The following is a 12,362-nucleotide window of genomic DNA, read 5'->3' as shown; positions in this document are numbered from 1 at the left end:
CAAGGACAGCTAACTTGTCCCATTCACTGCAACTTTTTATGTAGTAGAGCTCCTTCCTCTCACCTTGCTAATAATACTTCTCTCGTAGTATTTTATACTGGATTGCCAAATCTGTTTGAAGAAATCTGCTGACAGGATAAAGAATTATTAGGGGTGAGCTTTCAGATATTCGGACCCTGGGTCTCCATTCTGCCTGTCTTCACAAAACTTCGGCCCTTAATCACCGACTATAGTCAGTGGTGAGGGGTAGGTACATTTGAAAAGCCTTCTGAGGTACATATGTCTTCCTTAAATGCAGAGGGAGTTAAGATATCTCGTCTTGAGTTGCTTAGCCATTTGGAAGTTGCCGGGTGAATCCTGTATCAAGTGGTTCAATGAATCTTATATCCGAAGTGAATCAGGATGAAAAGTAGCTGCTGTAATCTTGCAGAACAGGAACTGAGGAGCAACTGAGCCACTTGATGGTGAAGGTGGGAGGGGTGTAAGCAGATAAAAGCACACTTACCTAGTTGGAAGACTCTTCCTCAGCAGATGAGACTGATACCATTCTTTGCAGAAGTCAGGATTGCAGTGCCTATAAATGAATGAAACTTTCCAAAGTGGCCGTTGCATCTCACTTTCTAGGTGTTCAGCTTGAGATGTCTGGAAGTAGTGTGGCAAGTGTGGAACGTTACAGATGGTAACTTTCTTAGCTCAGGAGACAAAAGCTTTTTAAATTCACGTAACTTGGAGGTTCAAAACTGCCAATCACCCTTAAAAATTAATTAGGAGCTGGAAACTGTGGTCTTGCCAGTGTTGCTCCCTGCAGCACCCAAGTTTGCCATCCAAATTCCCTCAGTGAGTGAGAGCTAATTGGATTACAGCACCAGCTGGCTCTGCTGTGGACAGGAGGGCAGCACGGAGTGTGGGTGACAGCTCCTGTGTCCAGATCCAACAGCGGTGGATATCCAGGTCTTCCTCTCTGGTTCCTAGGCACTAGATGTGTTATCCATTGGTGTACTGGAGGTAGCCATGTCATAATGAATCTCCTTTTTGATCCTACTTTTATGAGCTGAAGTCCTCATGCTCATGTTTAAGACAACAAGGAGTTAAGAATTTGTGTTATCTGGTAAGCTCATCTTGGCAAAAAAGGTGGAGGGAGAGGAAACTTGAGAAGCAAAAATTAAATGTCAGCAGAACTGTGACAGACTTGCATTCCTGTTTGGCAACTTGCCATAGAGCTAGTAAAAAGGAAAATTATTGACATAGTTACAGTGGAACAACCAACTGACCTTGCCTGGCTGAAGGAGTGTTTCTGGTTAACTGTTTAGAAACCAAAAAAACTATCTGGTGGATTCACATTTTCAAAGCAAGGATACAGAAACTTGAAAATTGACTTTGGCAAACCTTCTACAAATCCTTTCAACTGTTTAAGAAAATGCCCAAACACCCAAAAACACTTGACTGCTTTCCATGGCTATAGTTCAGTGCTGCGTTTTCCTTGGTAAGTAATGATCATCTGCGCAGCACTGCTGCTAATGGACTGTTAATTCTATTCTCTCTTACAGTTTGTTCATCTTGCACATGGAGAAAGCCGTAGAAAATGATGTGTGCAAAAGTGTCCCTTTTATCAAACGAGAACAACTTCTGGCAACGTGGGGTCAGTAACTGCCATAGGCTCCTAAGAGTATTTCCACCCATGATTGTGGTGGTAGAGCCAGCAGAAGGTATTTTGTATGGACATTGCTCCTCTGGCCATTTGCAATAATCGGTATAGGCTGGCAATACAGGTGATGTTATTTGTGGTCTGCCTATGCTGATGGTTTGCCCTTTTAGTTGAAGATGCTGTATTTCAGCTGCCCTGGTGGCTTCTGGGGAGCCTCACAGTAGTGTGAGGGTAGAGGAGGTAACGATTTCTGGTTTAGGAAGGTGGGGTGAATGGTGTGAGAAGCGGCTTGCTCCCAAGGTATGTAAATCAACCATATAGAAATGGCTGGGATTTGTTTTTGGATTACTTAGGCTGCTGGGGTGGAGAGGCCACTCAGAGGTAGGGGAGCAGCTCCCTTCCTGAACTAGGACTTACCTGTTGGTGGTCGAGAAACTCATCTGTGGGGTGGAGGCTGGCGTGATGGCCTCGGTTAGCGCTGGGGCAGCACAAGCCTTGCCTGGGAAGAGATGGCTGGGGTGCTCCAAAGGGAAAGGAGATGTGGCAGTTGTCATGTGGGCAATTGGGGAGCCCAGCGCTGTAAAGAAATGGTAAGGAGATGCAGTGTAGGTGAGCTGTGCAAGAAGTGATGCCTGAAGGGATGAAGCATGGAGGCTGCGGGTTATACCTGATGGCCTAAGAAATTTTGTGTGTCTTTTTCCCTTTCTGCTCTCTCTGGACCTGCCCTAGACCTGAACCCCTTCTTCACAGCGTCTCTTTCATTTTTTTGTTACGAAACACATCATTAAATCTTGGGGAAACCATGTCAATGTGACGTCAGTCCTCTTGTGAAACATGAAGTTCCCACTGCCATGATCCCGAGGGGCGTTCTCAGTATATTCATCTCCCTTTCCACACGGTGTGTGGCTGGCCGCGGGGCCAGGCACCCGTCTGAAGAGGAAATAAGCCAAGCAAGGGGATCTGACATCAGTAATTTTATTACTGAGGGTGAGGAGTCACTTCCTGGACTTCCACCAGGGAATCCATTGAATGTCGTAAACTTTGTGTCTAAAGTAGGATGCACTTTGGGTTAAGTAAAGAAAATGTTTTGCCACACTCAAAATTTGATGGAGTGCCTCTTGTGCTCTCTTGTCATGTTTGCACAGTTGTGATTGAAATCCTGGGAGTAGCACGTAGGAGTCGCTACCCTGCATTCAGGTACGTATGGCTCAGTGTTTCACTGCTGCCAGACGGAGCTTGTGCTTGGTGTGTTCAGTTTGCTCCACTTGAATGCTTAAAACCTGAAAACTGTATTTCAAGTCTTGTATTATGGTTCTGTTGCATTTTTCTTCAGGCCGAAGTTGTGACGATGCCTAGGAAGCAGGGAGCTCAGGGAGACTTACCTGGGTCAACCAGCTGGGTTTTGCCTGGCTGATTTATTAGTGCTGTTATTTGAGGCCTTAAAGTTTAAGTAAGTAACTTTACGTTTGTGTTCTGGCTCTGTTATGTGGTTGAGCAGAGTTGATACTGAGTGTCTCAAACTAGCTGTCCTTAAACTGCTGAGAAGATAACAGGTGTGGCCTGGTTGGATTTGGAAAGTTATGCCAAAGATCTGATCTGTGAAGGGAAGCTCTTGAACATGTTTGTCTTCCCATCAACCCTGCTAATGCAGGATAGTAGGTCAGTGTGACTGGCAGGTTTCCGCCCTCTTAATCCTGAGCAGCTGGAAATCTGCCCTGTGTTTGAGAACACTAACAGCTGCTACTTCACAGATGAACTGAAAAAAATCCTTACCTGATTTGTATTTAGTGCTCTGTTACTTATGTTTCCTGCAGACTAGGTAGCATCTGTAGCAACACCATCTGCAAATACTATGTTCTTGGCACCTTTGGATAGTAGGAACTAACTTTTAGCCACTTGGTTGTTGAAATACCTGTATCGATAAATTCTATGCATATATGTGCCCCCTCTAAAAGTTAGACCTCCTGTGTCTATCTCTGCTTTCTGTGCCTCAGTGAACGGGTCTGGTTATTTTGGGTTGGTATTTACACATCCTACATTTTCATTTTATGTGAGAACTATTCTGTTGATGGATGATTAGCTTGTATAAGCTATTGATGCAAAAACTGTAATTGGTCTTATCGTTAGTAGATGATGTGCCTTGGAGGGCTCCATTATTTAGATTTGTTAGCTGTGCACTGTAAATTAGAGGTTCTTCCCTCTTCTGCTTTTCTTTCCATCAGTAGAAGAAAATACTGTTTTCATCTAAGTGTTTTGAAGACTTTATCCAGAAGAGATGAAAAAAAATTACTCTCTTTTTTTTGGTGTCTCTTTCTCCTGCTTTCTCCCACCCCACAAAGCATCCATCAGTTCTTAGCTATTCTGGATGGCAGCAGTACAAAGTCAGCTAGCTGTTCAACCCCCTCTCCAGTAATTGTCAACAATGCAATGATCTAATTATTTTCCCTACCCTTCAAGAATGTTTTTTCTTGTTCTTTTTCTGTTGTGAAATACTAGAAGTGTTGGGCAAGTAGGTCTGAAAGATTGGAATACTGGGGTAAGTTGGTGTAGAAATGCTCTCTGTTCTTGAGAGTAACAAGGAGAGGGCTAGGGCAGGAAAGTTTGAGGGTTTTTTTGTTAGCTATCTGCTGATTTAGGCAGAAAGAAGTGATACAGGTGATCTGGCTGTGGTGCTTAGCCACAGATGCAATAGCAGATGCTGGAACTGGCGGGAAGGTGTCAGCAGTTCTCAAAGGGTGCTGTGATATGAAAATCGAGATGAATTCCTTTTTCCTCTGCTGTTATCTGAAGATTTGTTTAACATAGTTTTGCATCCTCTTCAATTTGGAAAAACCCAAGAGATTTAGATTGTGGGTTCCTTTGCATAGCTGTAGCGCTTTGCATAGCTGTTGCAAAAAGGCAAATCTACAACACTTGAAAAAACGATAATCTAAAGGAAAGATCGCCTTGCTTTGTTCTCTCTTACCGTTTCCCCTCCCAGTCTTTTCTGGCCACCAGTAAAGGCTATTTCAAGACCTCGTAAGCCACAGACAGGATCATCTGTTAAAAACAGTAGCTGGCATTTGAGCCTGGGTGACTTGAGGTCAGGGTGATGTCCTATGTACCTGTTTTGCATGGTAATTGCTCAGGGATGACTGCTGAAGGCAGCACAAGCCTTGCAACTTCGGGGAACTTGTTCAGCCACCCCAATCTTTATTGTGTACAATGGTCTAAATAGGTGGGAGTTTATTATGAAATGATAAATGCTCATGCTAGGGGCTGCTGCCAAAACAAATCTGATACGGATGTTGGTTACTGCCTTCTGGGTGTGTTTCATTATGTCTTCTAGTAAAAGTATGAATTTATGAGCTCTTCTCTGTTCTTGCTGGAAAAGATTATCTGAAGAGTCTTAATTTCTCTGTAGCATGTGTGGGAACGGCTCTGTATTCACTCAGTTTCTGTAAGGAAAGTCTCTCAATTGCAGCAAACTTGCAGTTCTACTGTTAGAAGATAAATTTCCTTGCCAGGATGTGGAAGAAATGTCCATCCTCTTTAGCTGTGTCTGCTTCTGATATTTGTTTTTTCACTTAGTAAAGAGTGCTAATGGTTTGTTCTTAAAGGAGGATTTTATTGCTGTGCAGTGAAATTGAAATTTTGTCTGTTCCTGCTGCTACCTAGACCTTTTCTTTCAAGGAATGGACTTAGACCTTCATTTGTCCAGGACACCACCCCCAACTTTTTCCTTCAAGCAAAGCAAGCCTGTTACTCACACATGCCACGGAGACATGTATAATTCCATGAGGAAAAATTTTTCGAAGGGTCAATAGATCAATCATCTTCAACAGGTCCCTTAGGAATATGACTGTCTCAAAAGTAGCTGTGAGCATGCTGTCAAAGATGTACAAGGTCAGCCTGGGCCTTTCTTCCAGAGCATGTCCCTGCTATTGAGGATGGGCAGTTGCTGGTGGGTGTGAGGCTTCCTGGGGACTGGGAGAACATGTCCAGAACAGCCCATCACCCAGGTGAAACTCCTACCCACGCACCTTTTCTTTCTTATGTCGGTATCCGTGCGTGCACAAGATGTGCTTTCAGAACCAGCTATTTCGGAACCAGAACTATTTCCTTGCCAACCCTCTGGAAGCTGCTGCAAACAAACATTTGCTGTTTTGGTGGCAATTAGGTGAGACAATGATACGGTGTTTCTCCTGAACGTATCTGTTGCATCTGTATGTGCTGAACGCTTATTATCTTGGATAATTAGCAAAATCCACTAAGGCAGGCTGTGTAAATCTTGCAGCGTGTGTTTGTGGGAGTTTGTTCCTTGCTTCTATATTTGATATCAGCAAAGGAGGCTGCTGCCAGGTGCAGATGAGCATGCAGAGCCTCTGTAAACCTAGAAACCAGCTGTAAACCCTAGACTCACTGAGTCACTGCCTAAGCCCTGAGAATGCAGGTGCATGTTGGGGGGGGGGGGGAGGGTTATCTTGATATTTTTCTCTCTTAATAAGATATTTTACCTTGAGAGAATAACCTGGACATATTCTATGATCCCCTCTTCCAGAAGGCAGCAGCTTTATAATTTTGGCCACAGACAAGTGCGCAACTAACAAGCAGATGGCAGCGAGTGCCCAGGAAGGCTGTGTCTGGATGGTATTAAGATGAACAATTTGTCATATTCTGGTGCCATAGACTCATTAATTACTGTGACTAACTCCAAGCAGACCAGCATCTTAAAACAACCTCATGAAAAATGAGAGAGGGCCAATAGGTTTGGTGGAGTATCTCCCATACAATCACTGCACCCAAATGAGCATCACCTCCCTACTCCTGTGAGGCAAGGAGCTAGACTGATTAAAAACAGAGAGGAGTCCAGTAGGTTTCAAATGACTGAGTGCAGAGTGGCGACGATCGGCTCGGAGATGATATTCTTGCCCTTGTTTCACAAGATCCTAGTATACAGCCTGGATGGGAGACACCAGAGAACAGAGAAGGGCTGGCAGCTGATAGTTTGGTTCAGTCCAGGATTGGTTTTAACAGTGTTTAAGGAAATTGTATGTTTAGGTATTTTCTTTCTCATTTCCTTCTACAGCTCCTAAAGAAGGGAGGTGGGACTCTGACTTTGAGGAGACCAACTCTCTGTATGCTGGTAACAGAAGTAGCCAATGGAGTGAGCTGCTGGTTGTGCCCTGAACTTTTTGTCTCTTGGAGTATGGCTTGTGATTGTGTCTTGAGGGAGTTACACATATCACCTAACTTTAGCACAGAGCTAGATGTCTCTCAGAACATGCTTCTGATTTCCTGGGCCTTTTTATAGACTACAGGTTTACCAGAAAATAAAACAGAGCCAGGAGCCAGGTCAATTCTGTAACAATTAAGATGTTAGAAGAGGAGGGGTGGATGCATGGATGGGACCAAAAAGCCCAGCACAAGAACAAGACACTTAATCAAAAGCAGAGACTAAGGGACATCTGGTCACTGTGTTCCACAGGCATTTCATTAGTTATGCAGCAGGGAGGAAATGGTTTGTGCTCCAAAAAGCTCTAGCAAGGCTTATTTTCACCTTCTCCTCCGCTTTGCCTTCTCCACCCAGATAAAAATCTTCAAATCTGCTTTTGAAAAAGCAAATTTTAACCTATGTACAATTTTACAGCTTTTCAATAAACAGCTTAAAGAATACAAGGGTGTTTCAGACTCTTGAGAGACTGTATTTTCTGTCAGTAATGCAAACAATCATCACAGATTAATATATAGCTCAGAAAAAGCCCCATAGATCTGCCAAAATGGGATGACTCCCGAGGCTTTGGATTTTGTAAGTTGTTTATAAGCATCTGTACATGGCCTATAGCAAGAAGGGGTTTCTGTTTTTTATTGCCTCTCAGCTCTGGTTTGGCTTGGAGTTTTTAGTCTGTAGGGAGAGGGGAAAGGAAGGTCATGGTCCTTAAAAAAAGCAAACAAAACCACCCCCCCCCAACTGCATCACTATTCTGATTATTCCAGAAAATAAATGTGTGGGTCTGAGAATCTAGAAGAATATTCAGCATCACTGCAGATTTTTTGCAACTATGTTCTTTGTTTTTTGATAAACTGTATGAAAAAATGGTGGTGTTTGATATAAATGCTGGTTGTACAGGACCTCTGGAGGTCTTCTGATCCAACCTTCTGCTCAAATCAGAACTGTCACAGTTGCTGGATTGCATCAACCATGGCTTTGCCAAGTCTTGAAAACCTCCAGAGATGGAGATTTATAACCTCTCTGGGTACCCTGTCTGAGGATCACACTGCCCTCCTGGTCGGAAAGATTTTTTTTTTTTTTTTTTTAATGTGCAACCTGAACTCCCAAGCTGCTGTCTGTGGCTGTTGCTCCGTGTCATACCATCCAATATTGCTGAGAAGCATTTGTTCAACTCTGTCACCTTTGCAGCTCCCCTTCAAATTTTAGCTGGCAGCTAATTAGGTTACTCCTTAGTCTCCTCCTTGCTAGACTAAAAAAGCCCACATCCCTCAGCACTTCTTGTAGGAGTCATTGTAGGCCTCTGGACCCTGTCTTGACACCCCTCTTGAACTCAGGGGCTTGGATGTAGTATTCAGTGTGCAACCTCACCAGCACTGAGTTGGGAGGAATGATGGCTTCCCACCATTGGCCAGCTGTGGCCCTCTTAATGTAGCCTAGGACATGGTTTGCCTTACTCGCACGGAGAGGGCACCTTTTCAGCTTTTTTAGCCTGGCACCCGTTGTAATGTGCAGGTCCTTTTTGGCAGGGCTGAACTTCCCATCTTTGCTGATCATGGGGTTTTTTCCACCCCAGGTGCAGGGTTCCACACTGCTCCTTGTTGAACCTTCTGAGGTTTCTCTTGGCCCAGTCCAGTTTCACAAGGTCCATCTGGGTTGAGGTTCCGCCATTTGCCTTTTCAACCACCTCCGACTTAGTATCATCTGCAGATTGTGCTGGTATCAAGATTGTTGTTAGGAAGTTGAGCATTATGGGCCCTTGTTTGACGTCTGGGCTGCTGCTCTTGTTACTGGCTGCCAGCTGCAATGAAACGGGTTGAGGAAAACTGGAGCCAAAATAGCAGCACTCCACAGCTAGTTACTGTGAATGCCGTAGCAAGCGCTTACTGCCTTCAGTTTGTAGGCTTCCGAATTACTGAACCCACTGCAGCGGTGGGCGAGATAGGTGGGCCATGGGCAAGGAGCGGTGATTCCGCTGTCCTCGTCCCTGCCAGAAGCCTGTGTCGGGTGCTGCGGTGCGGTCACCGCGATCAGTGATCCCTGAAGGTGGGTGTCTGTGGCAACTCTGGTGGACGACTGGTGGAGGAAAGTTCCTGTTTTAAAACACGTTCCCTGTTGTGCTTTGCACAGCAAATTAACCATGGGATGTTGTTAAATGAATGAGAGGGGGTCAGAATGGAAACATCTGAAACTTGCTTCCTTCTGAAGAGGGTGACTGGAAGCCAGTTAATCATTATCTGTTTGGTAGTAAGCAAGTAAGTGTTTGCTGGTAGCAATTAAACTATTGTTTTAAAGATTAACGAGTGGGAGAGACATTGGTTTCACATCAACAAAGAAGCGCCTTTTAGAGCAAAGGCCTTGGGCCAGCACGTGGCGTGCCGGTGCCTTGTTCTGAGCAGCAGCTGTGTGTTCCCTTCATGCGCCAGCTTACAGCAATTTTATAAACAGAGATTGTTCGTGCCTTCTATTGGTAATAGTGCAGAGATGCTGAAAGAAAGTGGGTGTCAAGACCTTGGTAGCACAGTATGAGATAGGTTCACCTGGCTAAATGAGAAGCCAATTTTTAAAATATTTGAAAATAACTGATCTTGCTGACTGTCATTTCTAATGGGAAATTTGCTGGTTAGTGTTAGTGATGCCCTTTTCATGAATTTACTAGCACCTGTGGTCTGGTCCTCTGGTGAGGGAGGCTGGCCAAGACGAGAAATTCTGTAGCAGGCTTGGACCCACAAAATGTACTCCCTGCATCTATTTCTGGCAACCTGGCTTGGCCATTAGCTGCGTGCACATGTGCTCACAGGTCAGAGGCTGGGCAGTGTCTACCAGGGTGTATTAGATGTCAGCTAACCTCAGAGGAATGCTATAGCTGTGTTGTACCGTGTTTTGGTGTCAGTGATACTGTGCAGTCCCGTATAACTACAGAGGCAAAAACAAAAATTGGACATTAGATGAAATGAGGAAGAGGAGTATACGTCTTGGTTGATGTTAACGCAGAAGATTCAAGCTATGAGTGGTAGGGTGGGGAAAATCCTCTATTAGTTCAGTTGTGCAGGGGCTCTGACTACAAAGGGAGATTGGGGCAATAGAAGCTATGTGGACTAAACAGAAAATTGTATTTCATAATTAAAGAGTACGGGGTTTTCTGCTTTGAAAGTGGACAAGCAGATGTGTCTGTGCTGGCTTGAAAATCTGTCTGTGTGCTGCTGCCAACTTCAGAAGAATGACTGCATTTTAAAAAGTGCCTGGTTTTGTTTTCTTCTATTACCTTGCCATGGCCTAGCTTTTTTGTTTTCATCACTATCTTTAGCTAACAACATAATCCAGCTGTTGTGCACGGTTCCCTTCTGTGCACGGCCCTGTGTAGACTAAGCAGAGGATCCCCGCAAAAGGGATTTGTCAGGACTGAGCTCCTTTCAGCAATACATTAATAGCTTGCAATTATGAACCCTGTCAGTACCTCTTTAATTTTACATCGTTGTTTTAAAAATTGACGTACTTTCTATGCAGTGCTCCATTTGCTTCTGTGAGCGCTGCTATTGTGTGTCACCTCTGAGTCTTTGGGAGCTGTCTGGGAAGTTCGGGGCTGCGTGTGTCTGAGCCAGGGTGATCAGCGGCAGAGAAGCTGGGGAGAGGAGATCACCTGCATGGAAGAGCGCAGGGTGGATTGTGGCAAAGAGAAAGCTCTCAGCCATGAGGAGAGGTAGAGAGGAGGGGGCTGAGTGGGCAGAGCAGGACTCTTGGGCGTGATGCTTGTTGTAGGGAAGGGATTTACTGTTGTGGGAGACTTGTTTGTAGCAGGTTGCTTGTAGAGTACTGAGTTGCAGAGGAGGGATGAACTCGGCAGAGCAGCAGAAGGAGTTGGTGCTTTGAGTGGATGGTGTGTGACAGACTGCTATGATTGTGGGTTTCTCCTCAGCTGAGATCTCTGTGGCTGCTTAATTGCATTTCTCAAGGGGTCCCATTTTGTATTTTACACTAATAGGGGAAGGGTCTGCAGTGGTGAGGACATTCAGTTAAGTTTCTTGGCAGAAAGCGCTGATGATGAAGCACAACAAGCGCCCAGTCACTGTGGCAATGGGAGCTGGGGCACAGGTTCCCCAGTTCCCAAGGTGTCAAGGCTTTCTTGTTTTCAATAAGGAGTTTCACTGGCCTAGCTCCTTCTGACTTTTTTGAAAGAGATGCTCACTTTTATATTGGGTAGACTCCATCAAGCACCAGCGATGTGGGTGACAGGCAGAAAGTTGACATCCCACTTGCCTCCAGCCTCCCTTGGAGATTTTTGTCCTCATCCCTAGTACATTTTCCCTCCTGCTACCCCAGGGCTAAACCTCTCTCAACTCAAACACCAGTTTGTGCTTGAAAGCAAAATAACCTAGTTTTCAGCCATTCATTTGAATTCTGAATTCTGGTCTGTTGAGGGAAACAGCCACTGTCTAAAATGAAGTTCATACTCAATGTCAGGAGGTTGGATGGAGACGTGAGCTCCTGTTGCTCTCTATGATTTTAAAAGCACATGAAGAACACTGCTACTCTCTCTTCCATCACACTGAGTGACCTGCGGGTTCGAGGCTGAGAGCATGAGAGCAATCTGTTGGTGATGGTGCAGAACAACTTGTACGTGCTGGAGGGAGTTTTAAATGAAGGCTAATTATTGAGTAACTGTACTAACTGAAAAGTGTTTGAGTATCCTTTTTCACATTGGCAAAACCACAAACCTGTTGATGTTTCTCTAATGACTAATGTATCATTCTTTACCCTAGCATTTGGCTTTTTTCTTTCCCAGGCTTTCAGTAAGTTGCTTAAAATAAAAGACTGTAGAATGACTTCAGATAACTGTTGAAGCTAAATTGCTATTTGGATTAACTCTTTTGCTTAAACCAAAAAGCATTTTGTGTTCCAAAACAGTGTTTCGGAACTGCCATTGCAAAGTAGCATTCAACAAAAACAGCTGGGAGAGGGTATTTAAGTATGGTTTTGTTTTAGTTTTCCACTTGCCCACGCAGTCACAGGGCATGAAGCTGAATGTGGCCAGAGTTATGGGCCTGCCTGTTAACAGCTTCAGCTCTCAATGTCCTACAGGTCCAGGTGCAAGTAGAAGTCTACACGAATTGTAAATTTAGCTTCTGGTATTCTTATCATAAACAACATATTCCTGCTGTGCAGCCAATTGTGCTTTAGAGGCTTCATCAGAAGAACTGCTAGTACTGCAAGCTACCACTAAATGTTGTTTTCCGCGGGGATTTAGTAACTCAGCTCCTAATGCTCTGCAGACTTTTTGCTGGCTTAGATGTGTTGATCCCTGACCCGGGTATCTGTGCCAACAGAAACTTTCAAGTGCTGATGCAGTTACGGTGAGAAAACTGTACTTCTCCCGTGCTCGCATTGCCCCTGGGATCTCGTTTTACTAGAGTTTCGAAAGCAGTTACTTGCTGGTGTGGTTCTGCCGGTACTAGGAATGGGTCACCAATCTGTTTTCCTATGTTTGTAAGTTGTTTCTTGTGCGGGCAG

At 44.5% G+C, this 12,362-nt stretch overlaps 1 protein-coding gene across 6 annotated transcripts in view; it reads left to right on the top strand.

Moving 5' to 3' along the window:
- The window catches only part of SH3BP5 (SH3 domain binding protein 5), a 53,600-nt gene that overhangs the window by 17,622 nt on the left and 23,616 nt on the right, over positions 1–12,362 (top strand). The window contains exon 2 of one of the 6 annotated variants that reach the window (XM_087770166.1): positions 1,548–1,639. The exons of the other annotated variants lie outside the window; for them this stretch is intronic. Within the exon in view, the coding sequence (XP_087626292.1) occupies positions 1,583–1,639 (57 nt within the window). The 5' untranslated portion in view covers positions 1,548–1,582. The remainder of the gene's footprint in view (positions 1–1,547; positions 1,640–12,362) is intronic. 6 annotated transcript variants of the gene reach the window in all.

This window comes from Nipponia nippon, unplaced genomic scaffold (assembly GCF_047370975.1).
Source record: "Nipponia nippon isolate SJK-2023a ecotype South Korea unplaced genomic scaffold, ASM4737097v1 scaffold_1, whole genome shotgun sequence".
Lineage (NCBI taxonomy): Eukaryota > Metazoa > Chordata > Aves > Pelecaniformes > Threskiornithidae > Nipponia > Nipponia nippon.
The sequence above is the reverse complement of the archived record's forward strand: the minus strand, read 5'-3'. Positions and strand labels throughout refer to the sequence as shown.